The following is an 18,801-nucleotide window of genomic DNA, read 5'->3' as shown; positions in this document are numbered from 1 at the left end:
AGGAAAACAGACCACAACCAGCACCAGGGCATTACAGGTGGAAAAGACGCCTGGCCAGGAAGGGAAACTTCAGCCGCAGAAAAGAGGCACCACAGCTCGCCCCGCAGGACACACGGAAACCCTAACACACCTCCCCGGCACAGCTGCCCCCAAGGGCTCTGCCCCAGCGCTTTCGCATCCCCCACTCAACCACTACAGCCAACCTCCCCCCCAACACACCACCAGCAAAGCACCGCCACCGCCCTCCCCACGCGCGGCCACCCCACCAACGCACTTCCCCGAGGCCACCGCAGCCACCAGACAAAACCGAAAACCACAGCCGGAAACTCGCTGCAATCGGAAAGCGAGGAAGGCAAAGCCGTGGCACCGCATAAAGCCGGCCACCCGGCAAGCACCCCAAGCACAGCGCCCACCCGCACCACTACCACCACCACCACTCCAAGCCTGACCAGCCTCCTGCCCAGCACCACCCACGCAGCACCCACAGCCCCACCATGGCTGCGCCCGCAACCCCACAGCCCCGCCGGCCGCACGGCGCCCCGGCGCTCCTGCTCCTCCTGCCGGCTCTCGCCACCCGCCCTCGCCTGCCACCACCTGCGTCCCCGCGACGCCACCTTCCCCTGGGACAGCCTCCAGCTCCTCCAGGCCATGGCTCCCAGCACCCCACAGCCCTGCCACCACCAGCAGGCGCCCTTCTTCCCCGACGCCCTCCTCCACACCAACCACCCACAGCAAGCCGCCGCCACCGCCCTCCGCATCCTCCAGCACCTCTTCGCCACCCTCAGCAGCCCCACCACCCCCCAACACTGGGACGCCCAGGCACGACACCACCTCCTCAACAACCTCCAGCACCACATCCACCAGCTCCAGCAATGCCTGCCAGCCAACGCCACGCTCCTCCAAGGCCGAGGGCCCCGCAACCTGCTGCTCAACGTCAACAAATACTTCCGCCACATCCACGACTTCCTCCACACCCACAACCACAGCGCCTGCGCCTGGGACCACGTCCGCCTCGAAGCTCGCGTCTGCTTCCAACACCTCCACAACCTCACCCGCACCATCCCCAGTTAGCCCAGCGACCCCACCAACCCCCACAGCCGCACGCCGCGCCGCCACCACCACTTCTGCAACACCGCCCCATCCCCGCCTCTGCCCTCCCGCCTCCCCTGACCGACGGCAAGGGCCGACGCGAGAACCGCCCTGCACCCTCAGCCTCCGCCGACGGCTCCTCTCTTTAGAGACCGTCTTCTATTTATTTTCACAATGGTTTTTATAAAGCTATTTATTCACCTATTTATTCGACAGAAAAATAAAGACCTGTTGCAAAAAGCTTGCCCGTGCCTCTTGTCTCAGAAGCGCGGGAAACGAGACGCTGGCCTGGCCTGGCCTGGCTTGGCCTGGCCTGGGTGGAAGCCGCCTCCACTCAACACCTCCTCCAGGCCCTGCACACATCCCGGGCCCACTCTTCGCTTTGGCACCTCCCCAAGGAGGCACTTTCCTCAACCTCTTCTGAAAAACTCTGCCAGGGGCTAGCCGTCCGCACCACAATCACCTCTTCGGCCCTTGGCTCCTCAACGTCCTCCCCCTCCCACCCCGCTTTAGACCCACTCAGCAGCAGCTCCGGAGCCCTCACTCCAGGGAAGACGCGGACCTCTTGGGCCGGGTCCAGAGGAGGGCCACCAACATCATCACAGGCATGGAACACCTCTCCTGTGAGGACAGGCTGAGAGACTTGGGGTTCTCCAGACAACTGGAGAAGAGAAGGCTCCGCCGAGACCTCACTGCGGCCTTTCAATACTTAAAGGGGGCTCAGCAGAAAGGTGGGCACAGACTTTTTCATGGGGCCTGTAGCGGTAGGACAAGGCGCAACGGCTCTACGCTAAAAGAGGCTAGATGCAGACTAGATACAAGGAAGACATTTCCTACCATCGGGGCGCTGCAACACCGCAACGGCTTGCCCAGACAGGTGGTAGCTGCCCCATCCCTGCAAACATTCACGGTCCGGTTGGACGGCGCTCTGAGCAACCTCATCAAGTCGAAGACGGCCCTGCTCACTGCTGGGGGCTTCGACCAGATGGCCCTTCAAGGCCCCTCCCCACCCAAACCATTCCATGATTCCAAGCAGACGACGCACGGCACACAGCATCGCTTTGATGAGGCTGAGCGCGGCCACTCTCGACGCTTCAGGCATTCTCCACGACAAACCCTCTCGTTGCGCGCTGCTTGAAGACACCTTGCACCACCAACCGGAATAGGGCAACACAGAGATATTAGGAATAGTGGTATTTTCTCTTGTTCATCCTTTCTCTTGAGGTGAATGGATTTGTCATGAAATTGTTGTCTCCATGTTTTTTACTGTATTAATTGTCGACTATGTATTTCCCCTTGATTTTTTTCTCTCTGTTTGCTGTTACCACATGTTAATAACATCAGAATTGTCAGCTCCTGGCCCTTTAGTGACAAACCTCCCCAGCCAGAGATATGCTCTGGTCTAGCCTCTGCATATACCTTTGTTAGAGCTATATGGAAAAAAGCATTTCTGTTATGAGAACAACCAAAAGAATTGAGTGAACACATGGGAAGCACACCCTGATAAAAGTCGAATTGTTCTTCAGAAAACCTTTTGCCTCCAGCTACTCTAACAATATATACTGGGTTTGCGTGGCAAGGTCTTGGTAGTAAGGCGGCTACTAGAGTGGCTTCTTAAGAAGCTGCTAGAAAGTTTCCCTGTGTCCGACAGAGCTATTCACCAACCGGTTCCAGGACCGACCTGCTGCTGGCCAAGGCTCAGCCAATTAGTCATAGTGGTAGTGCCTCTGTGATAATATGTTTAAGGAGGGGAAAAAAAGTTGCTGCGGTACAGAAAATGCAGCTGGAGAGAGGAGTGGGAACATGTAAGATAAACAACCCTGCAGACCCCACGGTCAGTGAAGAAGGAAGTGGACAAGGTGCTTTAAGCATTGTAGTAGATTCCCCTGCAGCCCATGGGGAAGACCATGGTGAGGCAGGCTGTCCCCCTGCAGCCCAGGGAGGTCCACAGTGGAGCAGATATCCACCTGCAGCCCGGGTAGGACCGCATTCCGGAGCAGGTGGGCGCCCGAAGGGGGTTGTGACCCCGTGGGAAGCCTGTGCTGGAGCAGGCTCCTGGCAGGACCTACAGACCCATGAAGAAATGAGCCCATACTGGAGTAGGTTTTCTGGCAGGACTTGTGACCCCACGGTGGACCCACCCTAGGGGAGTCTGCTCCTGAAGGACTGCACCCTGTGGAACGGACCCATGCTGGAGCAGTTCAAGGAGAACTGCAGCCCATGGGAAGGACTCACTTTGGAGGTTTTGTGGAAGACTGTCCCCCCTAGAAGGAACCCCATGCTGGAGCAGGGGAAGATCATGAGGAGGAAGAAGCAGCAGAGACAACGCATGATGAACTGACCACAAGCCCCATTCCCCATCCCTCTGTGTCACTGGCAGGGAGGAGGTGGACAAAAGCAGGAGTGAAATTGAGCCTGGGAAGAAGGGTGCAGGGGTGGGGGGGCAGGAACTGAAGGTTTATTTAAGATTTGGGTTTATTTCTCATTATTATGCTCTGATTTGATTGGTAATAAATTAAACTAATTTTCCCAGGTCGAGTCTGTTTTGCCCTTGACAGTAACTGGTGAGCAATCTCTCCCTGTCCTTACCTTGACCCACAAGCCTTTCTTTATTTTTCTCTCCCCTGTCCAGCTGAGGAGTCATAGAGGGGCTTGGTGGGCACCTGGCATCCAGCCAGGGTCGAGCCACCACATCATGTCTCTCCTGGCCCCAGAACTATAAATATTTTGTCATTTTTCTGGGCTGAAAATAATCATATTCATTTCAGTTGACAGTTCTTCCAAGGATCATGCCTTCATCGGTAGCTAAAATCTTCATTAATGCAGTCAACTTTATATTTTTAATTCAAGAAGTGCAGCTGGACAGGTTTTTTTCTGGGACATCCCTGTACTCACCTTTCATTCTCTGCCTCTGGCTGTCCCCAAACTCCGCATGGAAGACCTGGTACTGACTTGGACATTTAATTATGGCATTCATTCAGTGATAATTCTTTTCCAGTTCACTGCTCATTGCTCAATTTCTTCCCCTACAGATACACTGAATCATTTAATCCTGTGACTTTCCTGTTACATACTACCAAACTTTCCCTCCAAAATCCTTATTTTAGTTTTCTGAAAACTATATTCTTTACCTTTCTGCAATCTTGGCTGAAGCTTTCTGTGAATCTGTCTGGGAGCTCAGCATCTCTCACACATCATTTACATTCTGGATCCAGATAAGGAATAGAACTTCGTATAATCTCCCTCCGGCAGCACACCTGCATTTGTTGCCATGATGGGTACGCAAAGATCTGCACCTATGAGCACCTCCAAAACCTGTCAGATGCACCTACTGACTACCAATTTGTGTTCTTGCTGTTCAACCCTACCTCTTGGTAAAAGAAAACATTCACATTCAGGTTTCAAGTACATTTGACGAAATGTCATACAACAACAATAGAAAATTTCTCCACTCAGAAGCACAGAGCACACTTGCTTCTATTTACAGAATTTGCAGATGGAACAATGCACGATGCAATAGTTGCTCTGTATCAATTTACACCACCCAGAGAAACCGTCTGTGGATATTTTAAAAAACAGAACATAAAACGTAAGGATAAGCTGTCAATCACCATTAAACGAATGAATTTGCATTGCACAAATGATCAACACTGAAGATAACTTTTTAAAAATTAAATAAACAAAGCCATTTACTTACCATTGGCAGCCTAGATTGAAGCATCTGGAGATCATCATAACCATAAATCTGCTTGAAGACAGATAAAAATACAACATCATTGTAACACTTTTCTCTGACCAATTTGGGGATTTAAAAAGAGTTTGACCTAGGCCTAGTCTATTTTAAAGGTGTACAGCTATACATCGCACTGTGCCACCATGGTGCACTGTAGCATTTAAAGGCTAGTAATGCTAAGCTTAAAATGGCTTGTCACTCTGATATTGTTTCCCAGTAACAGTAGTCCTCTGGGGAGCGTTTGACTGTCCCATCTTCAATACTGTTTTCACAGATGCATCACTCATCAACTTGTGAAAAATCTACAGGGCATTCAAATTTGTAACAGCAACAGCCTTCTTTGCTGCAATCATTACTTCTGAGAGTAACAAGATTTAAGATTTGATGATGAGACCACAAAGTAACCTATGGTATCCCCTTGCATTCAGTGTGATATAGAAAGGTGATTAGAATAAAGTTTCTGATGCAAAAAAAAAACAGATAACAAAAATGTGTTGATCCTGGTCAGACATCAAAAAGCTATGTGCAATCTTTCAAAGTATGACAGACAGGACACATGGCACATTTCAACCATTACTATAGTAAATCTATTCCAGTAACACAAACCTCAATGAGTCTAATTTTACTCAAAGGCCCTAAAACCTGATATGACTGAAAACTATAGCAACATGCATGTTTAGCTTCAACAGCAGCCACGTAAGTCTGTACCAACAGTTCTATAGTTTACTACCAGCAGTAAACCCCCACTGAATATATTTCATATGTTCTTCAGCATTTGGAACAAGAATTCTAGGTGAAACATGTGCCAAGAGAAATGCCTTGGCATAGACAGCAGCCCGTCTGGTGGGCCCACTTGCACCAAGGGTTAAGCAATTGAGGACAGGAACAATTAAATTGCTTACTGGGTAGGCAGGCAGAAGTCCTCCAGGTCCCACAATATACTGGTTATGCAACAAGGGCGGTACACCTTGGGGCAGGTTTGGGGGAGCTTTGCCTGTAGAATCAAAATACAGACACTTTAACAAGCCTTTAGAAAACAAAAGGCTTCAGCATCCAGACAAGATAGCTCACAAGCCCTGGCAGCTGCACTGTCATAGCTCGTAAAGAGCAGAACTACACAGAAGAATTTTGTGCTAGTTGATGAATATGCTCAAAAGAGCCTGAAGAGTTTAACCATGCCTCAAGGAAGGGAAAGCACAGGCTACTTAAGACTGAAAAGAGTCCCATCAGAGAACAGTTTGATTTTGCCATTTACTTTGTCCAAGAGGATTACAAGAATTACAGAAACTTCTCCTTTCCTCAGTCCTCTACTCAAGGTAAAATTTAGGCACTGTTCTCAATCTAAGAAAGCAAATTCCCTCCTTTCATTTTCTGCTCTTGTCAACACATTCCCCCTTACCACCAGCAATAGACTGGAAAGCACTAAATGTTGCCAGCGTACTTTTTGTGGGGGACTTACTGCAGCTGAGAATAGGAAAGAGAGTAAGATTGAAACAGCTTCAGTTGCCTCCATGAAGCAGTGCTAGGAAGCAAAAGAGTAAAAAAAATGCACTTTGGCCAGTCATCAGACACTTAATTTACAAGATATGGGAGTGAGAAATCCTTCTGTTTAAATCATTCACTTCCTTCCATAGGATTTCCTTTTAGCAGTTCAGGTTGATTAGAGAAGCAAAAGAAATTCAGCATTACTTTCACTTTGGTGCAAGAAGCCTCCCCACCTTCTCTTTTGCTGTGGAATGACCCAGACATCAGACATTTTTTTCCTTTCTGTAGATGTGGCAGTAGGGATGTTGCATATGGTAATGAGGACACTGCAGTGTATTTTGATACTGCCAAATGAACTCAAGCCACAGAGAATACTGAAATTAAAGCTAATGTGAACTCATAGCCAAGAGCTGATCACAACCTGGAATAAAAACTGGCGAATCTCCTAGCCCAAAACTTCCACAGTCTGAACTGCCCTACTGTCTATTTATAAAGCTCTTTGGGGATGGGATATCTTATATAAATGCCACATAACACCCTAACAAATATTTCCAATATAAAATAAAGTTGCCTGGTTTTGTGTAAGACAGCAAATAAAGCATGCTGAAAATGCTAGTCAAGAGTGTGGATTTCTTAGCATAGTTATGGCTGGTGAGATGCTCAACTGACAGCCCTGCTGACTGAAGTCCTCTGTCTATCCACATGTCATGTTAATATTGCGAACCTGAAGACACTAAGGGAGCTGCCCGTGTGGTAGCAGCTGGTATAGACACACTGGTAACGCTCAGGCCAAGGCTGTTTGTAGTGTTCATACTGCTTGCCATGCTGACAACCGAAGAGGTGGTGCTAGTGGCTGAGGTTGAAGCAGTTGAAAAGGTTGTTGAGGGCTGGAGCGAAGTTGTGTTCTCAACACTAGTGTGCTAGAAAGGAGACAAAAAGAATGAGGATCACAGAGCAAATAAACCACTGTGGAAGATCCTTGGGGAAAAAAAACCACAAACCAAACCAAACCAAAAAAACACCAACTACAATCTTTTAAGTAAGAGCAGCACATGCAAAAGATATGCATTATCTATATATCAAGCAAGCAACTAAGTTGCATGCTTGTGAATTTTAAGTATTCAAAGAAAATAATTACAAGAGTTAAATTCAAACTGCTATATCATCACAAAATTATACCACAGTAACTCAAATGTTACTCCATTGCATTATTTCTTGCTCTTTGCTTGTATACTCCTTCAAGCTAGTACTTATCTTAAACTCCTATATTCTTCCAAAAGACAGTATTTATTTTCAAAATACAGGACACTGCTCTTGTGATTTCCTCAATGCACTTGTGGAATTTAAAAAGTTAAAACTGTAGTGCCCCACCAACAGAGTCCATGTGATAAACTCAAACACAGACCAGATGTATTACAGGAACACATGAGGATAAATTGAATTGATTGAATCCAGCACAATACAGTGCCTTAGCTGTAAGCCAATCACACTTGCAAAACAGTGTCATCAAGACACAGAAGCCAAAACAACTCTGACAAGAAAAGAAGGACATTTGGATAAGTGTGAATTTTTAAGTTACATATTCAGTAGGGATGGAGCATTACAAACCAAAATACAGGCATAAAGAAAAGCGGTAACCTATCTGCACACCCCATCTAGGCTTGTACAGAAGTACCCCATCACAGAACAAGGCAGTGACTCTCTGATTTTTGTTTGTGAAACCTCATCTAGAGCACTGTGTTCACTACCATTTGCCTTGTTATCACAAATGCATTAAATACATAGATGACAACAATGCCATATGGTAAACTCTGAAATCATCTGTCATAAGGCATTTCTCGTGACATGTATCATTCCATCACCTGCATTTTGACAGCTAACCTCTCCAGTGGAGACTGCTAACAGTCCACTTTTTGGAGCAGTTTCAGACAGCCATTTCCAAAGATTTTTAATTTTTTTTTTAATATATTTGTTACAAAAAATTCTTTCTTTATTTCACCCTCCCTTGGTGGCACAGAAGTTTCCTCTGCAGCTGTGTGATTGGCAAGTCTCTGTAATAGCTATTCCTGATCTAGTACAAATCACAAGTGGTAGACTTTTTTACCACAAGAGGGCTGGCAGTCATTCTTCCCTGAGATAAGGCTCATTTCAGTTCTTTGTGTACTGGGACACAACGAACATTAAGAGAGGGTCTTAATCATCAGATAAACTGACTATATGCCAAACAGCTGTTGAAATGCAAACAGGACTTACTGCATGTGATGTGCTTGAAGACAACACTGAGGCAGGGGAAAGGCTGCTCTGATGATTGGAAAGGGAGCTAGAAAGAAATTGCAAAGAAATAATAAAATTTAATTTTTCCTAGAACTATTCTAAGTATGTACATGTATGTATATATACACATATATATGTATATATTATACACAGAGTAGGTATTAGGATATTAGTTGAAGAATAAAAATTGTAGGTGTGTGTATATACATACAAACACAGAGTAGGATATTAAAGGAAAAAATGCCTGTAGGGGTGTGTGTATATACACACGCATATGTGCATATGTGTATGTGCAGATATATACACACACCCCTACAGACAATTTTTTCTTTAACTAATATCCTACTACCTTTTAATCAAAAAAACTTAAGTACAGAGACAATTACAACTAAAAAGAAGCATCTAAAACACCATTTATTTGTAATTATGGATTTACTATATTTTTAGAAAAGCAATAGTTGCTTCAAGAATTATGTAGCAATGACTCCAAGACACATGAAGTCCAAAACCAGAAGAAAGTTCACACAACACATGCTTTGTTTCTCATTCTTTCCTTGAGCAACTGCTGCTGCCTGCCACAGGGCAATGGCATTAATTAGGTTAGGCAGTACTTTGGTTTGACTCACTATGGTATTTCTCACGTTTTAACCTGCATAAACATTAGTTCAACTAATTAGAACTGCACGGTATTTGCCCCATAACTTTGCCAAAAGCCCCAACACATTCTCAAAAGACAGGGCTCAGAAAAACCCCAGCAAATGAAAAGCATGTGTGAAAGCCCAAAAATTAGCCATACTACTACAGAATCTGGCAATTTAATCAAGGCCAGTTCATACCACACACTCCACCAAAAGCCATTACCTATTTGAAAAAATGAATCAGAACTATCAGTTCAGTTTTATACATACATTGTAAAGAATGAAAATAAAGAATCCCTTGCTGAAAAACATCTGCAGATGATTAATTTTAGGAAGAAACTCTGCTTTAGCACCACCTTTTTTCCCTAGCTGACCAGGCCTGTGAGCTTTTGGCAGTAACAGCAGCACCGACACTCATCTGTAATCCAAAGATCTTTAAATGTCTCCCTGAAAAGTGACTAAAACTGCTTCTTAAACATTTACAGTGATAAAAGTTATACCCTACATTTGAGGTCAAGAACATAACTTACAGTACAGTACAAAATAAACAGAATGAACAATGAACAAACAAAACCAAGCCATAAAAAACATGTATGGTTTGGTGCTTAAAAAAGCCCCTCCTCATGTGAAATCAGAAGTAAGAGAGATCCTAACCATAACAAATATTTTAGTATTCCCTATGGAAATAGCCACAAGAAAATGCAGCACTTTTCATAGCAAAGCAGTGGGCTAAATTATATGTCCTAATTTAAGGGCAAACACTTCTGGCAGCTCTTTGAGGTGTGAGACCAGAATAAATCATGGCAGTTTCACAGACTAATTTTACTTTGATTCCTTAAAACTGTTCCCCATCTGCAGGAATTACAATGACACCACTTTAGGAAAGAAATAGTAGTCCAACATACGGTTTTAAAACCACTCCCTTGCCCACTCTCCTCAGCTCTTCTAATAAGCCTTAATTCACCATCTGACCTATGGTAGAGACACAGACAAGAGCCACCAGCACAACATCATCAGACATGTTCGGAATTCAGGCATCGTCTTTTCATGGCACTTGGTATCTGCCCAACAGCACCAACCCTCCAAGTAAAATTTATACCAATGTACACAGCTTTTGTGGGGAGATGATGTTTCTAATGCAAATGGAATAGTTCTCATTATTTGACATATTTAGCATTTTATTCAACAAAAACCACTACTGTATTAAAAGAGAATCAACCATATCCTAGCTGTGAAACAGGGGAAAAAAACCCCTGGTATCCCAAATTAGTTTCTTACATTAACAAATACAGTACAAGGGTCTGTATTAAAACATAACCAGTATAGTTTCAGGATGCCACCTGCCTGAGGATGAAGCTCAAGTAACAGGCACTGAGAAAAATCAAATAGTGCAAATCAGTTAAGCTGTGCTGAATGCACTTCCAGGAACACCAATCTAATATTTCAAAGTGTCTTATGGAAGACTCTTAGAAAGTCTTTTAGTAAAAAAAAAAACAACACACACTTTACTTGTAGAACTATTTCTGGGTTTTAATTTTAAGAAATACCAATATAAATGAAACTACAATATTTCAAAATTAGCCAGGAAGTAAACTGTTAAGGAATGGTTTCAAACATACAACACTAAACAAACAGCAGGCACTGTGGACATAGTAGAAAAAAAAAAAACCTGGAGGAATCAATTTAGCTAATTTAGCTGGCATGACGGAAGCAAGAGGCCCTTGAAATACAAAGCTGTTTATATACCACAAAAACTTGAGGGCAGCAGCTGCTCTATCATTAAGAGGTAGCCCAGAGCTCATACTTTGCAAACAGAAACATCCCGTTCTCTTCTGAATCCTTCTCCTAATTCTAGTTAATGTCAGAAAAGGGGACCCCCACACACAATCACCCTCACATTTGCCTTTCCCCCAAATTGAACTCCACCCCTACTGTACCTGCTTAACTGAGAAAGTGAGCTGCTGGCCAAATCACTGGACTGAGGCAAGCTGGGCAACGTTGCTGCGTGCTGCGATGCTGAAGGCAGAAGCGAAGCAGTGGTGGATACCACACTAGGCAGAGAACCAGCAGAAGGTAATGAGGGAGAAGGCTCTGCCTTAGGCGCTGGAACTGATGAAATAGCTGCAACAAGTTAAAAAGAGGCATTCAAAGACAAATTCCAGCACACTTGACATCCCAGCCTGGATTCAGGAATACAGTAGTATTCTCCCCTTGGTTTACAAAAATCTGACCATGCAGAACCAGTAACAATATCAAGCAATCTGACTGTTAAGGAAAATTCAAACAGCAACAGAACAGAAACAGAAATTTTTTCTCTTTAAGGTCTTCACTTCAATAGATTTATAATTTTCACTGCTACACATGTAGTAAACTACAGTCTTCTGCACTGCACCTACCACTGTCTGGACCACTAGCTTTTGCTCACAAGTCAATACTCCATTTCAAATTCTTTGCATTTGGTTCTGCTAACAGTTGTGCTTTTCAAGGCACCGTACAAATCTGCTTTTACCTACAGCTCTGCTTCTTCACTCCAACCTACACAGCACCTCTGCCGATCAAGACTAAGACCACTGCAGCACAAGGGCACATGTAACTTACCAGTTTGGACTACTCAAACATGTAATGCAGTAGAGTAAAAGCAGCTACAATAAAAGGCCACAACTGAGCACAGCATTACGTATTTTGAATGGCTAAAGACTTGTCAAATATTGACTGATTTTATTTGATCTACATAACAAAAAGTGTTTAGCTTTAATATTACTTTTTAGGCTACATAGAGTAAAACTTGTTTACCACAGATGTGCCTTTCCAAAGAATCACTACACTAAAAAAAGACACTGAACAACTTGACTGCCCAACATAATTCCCATCTGTTTCTACACTTAATTCTTGTTCTGCAAAGATAATATAAAGAATTAGAGGCACTCACCCACCAATACAACTCAGAGAGTTGAGCCCTGCCTTCTGCTGGGCCATGCTTCTATACCACACCAGAGACCACTACCCAGTGGCTCATCACTAATTTGCAATGCATGTGAAGACAGTTTTAGAATGGTCACCAAACAAAAGTCAGATATACACTTCGAAGTTACACATCACAGTTTTCTCACATTAATGGTTTGATTTCCTCCCTAAATGACCCAAGTCAGGTTGCTGGATTGGGTGCTATGCAAACAGAAATCAAGTGGTCTTGGCCTTCGCAATAAGTTTGAGGGTAACTGACAACAGAGAAGGAAATTCAAGTGACAAACAGAAACATAGTTAAGAAGGTGGCAACTGTATCACCTGATACCTCCTAGCAAGATTCATATAAAAATAAGTAAATAACATTTACAACTCTCAATACATTTAAAGCAGGGTTCCCTTCTGGAAGTAGAAAGTAGATGTCCTCAATACAAGGGACAAAAGCACCATCTTCATTAAACCCCTTCCAAGATGCCTGAACACAATGCGCAAGACAAAGAAAACCAGGAGACAAGTAGGATGGTCAATTAAAACACTTCAGTCATGCTTTGAACTAAGGGTTTAAGAAGCATGAGAGAATTTCAAAATCGTTTGGAAGCATGAAATACATACAATGAATGCAAAACATAACATTATACCAGCTACTAGGAAGAAAATTAACTCTATCCCAGCCAAAACCAGGACAGCTTGAGATACAGAAAAAAACCCAAAAGTGTTCTCAAAAGAGAACTGGCACAGAAAAAAGGACTAATAAAGCCATTACAGAATAACTACAAAAATACTACAAATTCTCAGATCTTTGTTTTCCATAGCAAGAAGACAAGTCCTGTAGTGAATTTCATAAACTGTTTATTAATTCTGTAGAAGAGAGTAAGAAAGTTTTCCACTTGAAAACTTGTCTTTATATATAACAATCTTTTAAGTGGTAACTCTAGGGCAGATACGCTCCTCCTGCTCATTTAAATTAAACTTGGCACTAACAAAACACTGTTCACAGGTCTGAAGACTCTTACTTCTTTTTACTCAGAAGTATTAAAAAAAAAAAAAAAAAAAGGCTGCCCCACTAATGACCTACCTGAAGAGATGTTTAAGAGGAGGATAGACCTAAAAATGAAGTGTTGGAATTCCAAAAGATGTTAATTCACACAGCTGCCCTTGCAAACTTCCACAGAGCAGCACATAAAGGTCAGAATAGCGAATACTATAATTATTTTAACTGCAAGAAGAGAGCTGTAGGGGTGCTACAATTAAAACACCACATTAGAAACAGACCAAGATGATGGTAATAGTAACGGCTGTATCAGACCAAGTACCGTTATTGTTACTCCACCGCAAGGCAGCAAGTCACCCAGCAGAGGGAGCATGTTAGTTACCCTTATTCCCCACAGGCTTGTAACAGGGCATAAGTAACACTATACCCAGTGCGAGGTGCATTCAAACAACGTGACTGTTTCATTACAGCCAAGTGCTACTCACAGCTTCCCAACTGAGAACTGGAAGAATTCTAATCAATTTTATATTAATTTTTAATCTTATATTTTATTTTAATTTTATATTAAATAAATTTTGGCAGGTAAATTCAAAAGGAAAAGCAGCAGCAAAGCTGCTTCTCTAATTCTAAGACTGCTTAGGTTTGCATATTTAGTAGGACTGCTTTCACACTTCAGTTTTAGGCAAGAAACAAGCAGTGTAACCTATGTGAGTACAAAATAAACTCAAATGGATCAGCCAAAAATTAGTCAGGGAGAACAATACAAAACCTTAAACCCTATGTCACTGGAACAGTTGGGCACACAGCAACTAGTAAGGAAAGATCAGAAAGTCCTGTGCACAACCAAGCTTTGTAAACTTACTGTCAAGAGTTGCCTGTGTTCTAACTCCACTGTGCCCATTCTGTAAACAAAGGAGAACTGAATGAATAAATCATCTTAGAGGCATATTAAGTTTTCAGACTGAATCACACATCAAACATGCTTCATGCAAAATTCTATATTCATTCTAAATTGAAAGACAAAAAGGCAGAAAATTAACTTTTTTACTGCCTTTAACAAAACCACATAATAGTTGTCTCAAGTGCAAGGTGTCCTGAACATACAGAATCCCATACACTGCCCATACTACACCCATCAGCCGGAGACCTTCCCATGTACTGTATATAACATAAACTTCAGGTTCACACCGATATGAAAGAAAGAATTTCATTAACATATAGGAAATGGTTGTGCTTTTGATCTAATGCAACTCACAATTTTAACTATCCAAGTTACACAGAGACGCCAATTTTTTTCCATTGAAAGATAAGACTTGAGAAGCACCAGTTGTTTTTTGGATAACGCTGGAGTACAGAAGCGGATAGTTATGCTTGATCCTCACCAGTACATACGAGCTAGTGCAGAAGACAAGTGTGACTGAGCCATTACATAACAAAGGCCAGAAGTAAACAAACTTACAAACTCTCACAAGTTCCTTAAACATTTAATAAATTAAGTTCTCTTAAAACAAACCTATATTCCATACACAAAGAGTAGGTGCTTTTGAATCTCCCAAGAGAGATCCTCTCTGTCCTAGATTAGACCTCTCCCTATGCTTTTTAAAATAAAACATGAAATTAATTCCCACTGGTGTCTATATCCAACAGAACAGTAATGCTGGAAGGGCCACAAACAGTTTGGGATCCATTTGCTAGGTGTCATATAAATCTAATAAATAATATACCTTTGGATAAAAAGTGTCAAGTTATGGTAAAATATGATTACTAATATCTACATACAGAGATAGTTCCTTTTTAAAAGCTCAGCTTTAGGGAAGGAAACTCAAGTAGAATGTTAAGTGTTACTAAGAAAAAAGGTCTAACAGCAATTTAAGATGTCAAAACCCATAAGGTCAGAGGCTTTTATATCCCAAATACAGTATGGCCAAAAATGGCTACACAATAGGAAAAGCAAAAACAAATAACAGAGTGGGCTTGGGAATCAAGAATACCACTTGGCTTTGTTGTGTGTGTGTGTATATATATATATTAAAAATATATATATGTGTGTCTATAGATATATATACACGAGTCTAACAGATAAGAGTATTTCACCTTTTTCAAGGTCTTATTTCCGAAATTCACTCACCGTAACTGCAACAGGGGTTGATTCAGATGGAGCCATGGAGCTTTGGTACGCTATCCTACTATGCACAGAAGTCTGGTCATAGGAGGAAGTTGTTGTTACTGGGCTAGTGCTCTGGGATGAGCAGGTCAGACTGGAAGAGGTGATGGCAGAGGTTGTGTAGGTGGACTCCTGTACTGTATTGGGTATTGGCAAAGAGGTATTCAAAGGATCACTGGAAAAAGTAAAAATTATTTATCATCTTGGTAAATGATAACTTGAACATCTTAATGAAAATACCAGCTCCTATACTGTTATCTCAAACTACCTTAAACATGCAGTCAAATCTACATTATTTATAGCAGAAAATCGAATAATGAAAAAAATAGTTAATTTTGCTTTGGTCCCCAGCAATTACTGCTTCAAAACCACCAGTTGCACTAAGCACTATTCACCTTCCTCCTGCCTGCCCAACCAAAGCAAGAGTTTACACACAAGCACTTTCCGGTCATGTTATTTTCACCTTCTCAGAGGATAAATTAATGATCATAATCTTTCCTTTTTTTAACAACTAGATCCATAAAGTCTGGTATATGATGAGAAACACCGAGTCTCTTTTTACAATAGAATTCTAATGTGACAGTAGCAGTCTAATGGAATGAACTACGCAAAGAGGAAAAAATACTTTAAAACATGCAGGAGTGTTTTACTTTCTAAACAGCTTAAACAGCTGATAGAACTACAAGTCAACGTGAAAGTTCATTTTTAGTAGTATTTCCAAATTAACTTCAGGAAGATTTTTACTGAAGCCAATTTTTCAATGAATATGGAAGAAAAAAACAGGTTACTGGTACGTTGGAATCTATCATCAGCTATTTCGGTAAGAGCTTCTGCATACTGAAAGCCTGGCTCCGTTTCTATCCTGTAGGAGCATCAGATCTGTAATCTGTTGCTAATCTACAAACACACACATCTATAGTACAAGGATCATCTCTCCTGGATCAAAAGCAGAAAAGTTTGCATTGTGAGGAACAAACCCTCAAACAAACTTAAAAATACGGACATTTAAACATGAGAAAGCAATTCTATAAAGAGTAGCTTATTATAAGGTTATTTACATTCATGTCCTTTCCAGCTTCACATTGACCAATCCAGGGAGATTTTGATTGTCATTAGAAAAAAAATTTCTCCTTTAAGATACCATCCACAGAAAACCCTTAGCCCTACAAGTCATCATATCTCCCCCATCCATTACATGGTAACTGTGCCTTGATGTTTTTGTCACAAACTTGACCTCCTAAAGACCACATGTAAGTATGCACAAAGGGAACTCACACATACTTTACAGATTTTGAGTACAAGCTATTGTTGTTCGCCTGGCTGGTATTCTCACTGCTTGAAGTTGATCCAAACTCTGGGAGTGCAGGCTCTGATCCAAACTCCAGAGCTCCAAACTGAACATTTAACCCTGTCACGTCTGCTGATCCAGGCATCTCCACTGCAGAGGCAGGAATCTTAAAGGAGGAAAAAACCCCATAATTCCTTTGCATGCATTACATGTATTAGATACCAGTAACTGACACCCTCTCCTTCCTTAACTACATGTTTCTTCAGTTACTGCCTCAGCCTTCCCTGCTAACTAGATCTGCGACAACCCTCCAGTTTGCATCCCATAAATTAACTTCATTCTTGTAACCTGACATTAATTCATTGATTCTGTGCTCTGATCTGGAGCTGAATAAGTAAGCCATACTATTCTACAATATCAAAGTATCATCCATGTCCATTCACCTTCAGCCAACATTCATCTTGTGGCTACTAAGTCAAACCAGAATCACTCAGCAACAGTTATTTTCCACATGGAGCAATCAGCTATGTGCTTGGGAAAGACAACATCACTGCATTTTGGACCTAAAAACTATCCAGCTTAGAATTTCCTGCTTTAAAAACAAGAAATATACCATGGTCTTTGTGCTCCTTCTCCCTAGCAACTTATATATAGAATAGAATCATATAGGTTGGAAAAGATCTTTAAGATCATAGAGTCCAACTGTAAACCTAGCACTGCCAAATCCACCACTAAACCATGTTCCTAAGTGCCACATCTACACTTTTAAATACCTCCAGGGACAGTGACTCCACTGCTTCCCTGGGCAGCCTGCTCCAATGCTTGACAACCCTTTCAGTAAAGAAATTTTTCCTAATATCCAATCTAAACCTCCCCTGGTGCAAACTGAGGCCATTTCCTCTTGTCCTATCACTAATTACTTGTTAGAAGAGACCAGTACCCACCTTGCTACAACCTCCTTTCAGGTAGTTGTAGAGAGCAATAAGGTCTCCCCTCAGCCTCCTTTTCTCCAGGCTAAACAGCCCCAGCTCCCTCAGCCGCTCCTCACAAGACTTGTGCTCCAGACCCTTCACCAGTTTTGTTGCCCTTCTCTGGACACGCTCCAGCACCTCAAAGTCTTTCTTGTAGTGAGGGGCCCAAAACTGAACACAGTATTCAAGGTGCGGCCTCACCAGTGCCGAGTACAGGGGGAAGATCACTTCCCTGCTCCTGCTGTCCACACTATTCTTAACACAAGCTTTTGTATGTTTTTATGTTTACTAAGAACAAGCTACCACTCAATTACCCACCTTGGATGCTGGAGTTATCCTCCGTTTTGGTGGTTTTATCTGTTTCTGCTGGGTTTGATGGGCAGTCACTGCCTGGTTATCCATAGATATAGTGGGGAGCTGTAACATTTTGCTAACAGCTGTAGAGGTGTCTACTGGTGGTGGCTCTCGGAGTTTTATCTGGGAGGAGAACGACTCCAGCCCAGGAGGAGGAACAGGAACTGCCTGCGTTTGTTGTTGCTGTCGCTGGGTCAGCTGGCTCAGAACTGGGGATGGTTCAGGCTGGGATTTAAAGTCTGGTCAGTGTTGGGAAAAAGAAAAATGAAAATTAAAGCATTAGACTCTTCGCACTCCTACTCTTATGAAAAAATCTGGGTGACTTCACATACTCGACAGCTATGATTTTATAGTGTGTACAAGTTTCTTTCAGACCTCACACAAGTTTCACATTGAACATTACCACTGCAGTAATAAGGCCAACATTTTATATTCTCTACTTTAAATAAACAGCTGTGGGCAAGCATTATGCGGCTTTTTTCAAAAATATGAAACAAAACCTATCTATACAGTCACGTAATACTATCACACATTAGTCCTCAAAAATGGTTACAGATTATTTTAATCAAACACTGCCACTTCCACTGCAATTAGCTGTCCTGATAAAATGTGATTACTTCCAAGAGATCTGGAGTTGCAATTTAGAGGTATTATGAGTTAGGATTTCCTGCCCCTACAAAGGAGAAGATTTTCAACACTAATAGGAAGGCATCTACCACCTCAGTCTGCCTGAAAGTCAAGAGATACTGGACACAGCTTTTTACCAAGTCTTCCCCTTTCATATTTTTCAGATGCTGAAAGCCATGCAGTGGCTCAGATCAGTGGTCAACAAACGTATGAGACCCACAGC

The 18,801-nt window shown here is 42.6% G+C and overlaps 1 protein-coding gene, 1 non-coding gene and 1 pseudogene across 17 annotated transcripts in view; 1 reads left to right on the top strand and 2 right to left on the bottom strand.

Moving 5' to 3' along the window:
- Positions 1 to 18,801, bottom strand: part of UBAP2 (ubiquitin associated protein 2) — a 186,807-nt gene that overhangs the window by 101,499 nt on the left and 66,507 nt on the right. For 13 of the 16 annotated variants that reach the window (XM_049795053.1, XM_049795056.1, XM_049795054.1 and 10 more), the window contains 9 exons: positions 17,916 to 18,190; positions 16,620 to 16,792; positions 15,303 to 15,513; positions 14,037 to 14,076; positions 11,157 to 11,340; positions 8,561 to 8,627; positions 7,032 to 7,227; positions 5,725 to 5,816; positions 4,787 to 4,837 (listed from right to left, as the gene is read on the bottom strand). In XM_049795053.1, the coding sequence (XP_049651010.1) occupies positions 4,787 to 4,837; positions 5,725 to 5,816; positions 7,032 to 7,227; positions 8,561 to 8,627; positions 11,157 to 11,340; positions 14,037 to 14,076; positions 15,303 to 15,513; positions 16,620 to 16,792; positions 17,916 to 18,190 (1,289 nt within the window). The remainder of the gene's footprint in view (positions 1 to 4,786; positions 4,838 to 5,724; positions 5,817 to 7,031; positions 7,228 to 8,560; positions 8,628 to 11,156; positions 11,341 to 14,036; positions 14,077 to 15,302; positions 15,514 to 16,619; positions 16,793 to 17,915; positions 18,191 to 18,801) is intronic. The other 3 variants (XM_049795046.1, XM_049795048.1, XM_049795051.1) reach the window with 1 other exon arrangement.
- On the top strand, positions 495 to 1,071 carry LOC126035925 (interferon-like; annotated as a pseudogene).
- Positions 17,105 to 17,189, bottom strand: LOC126036644 (small nucleolar RNA SNORD121A). The gene has a single exon (XR_007505201.1). It is a non-coding gene; the product is annotated as a small nucleolar RNA SNORD121A (small nucleolar RNA).

This window comes from Accipiter gentilis, chromosome Z, assembly GCF_929443795.1.
Source record: "Accipiter gentilis chromosome Z, bAccGen1.1, whole genome shotgun sequence".
NCBI lineage: Eukaryota > Metazoa > Chordata > Aves > Accipitriformes > Accipitridae > Astur > Astur gentilis.
This window is presented reverse-complemented; position numbering and strand designations above follow the sequence as displayed.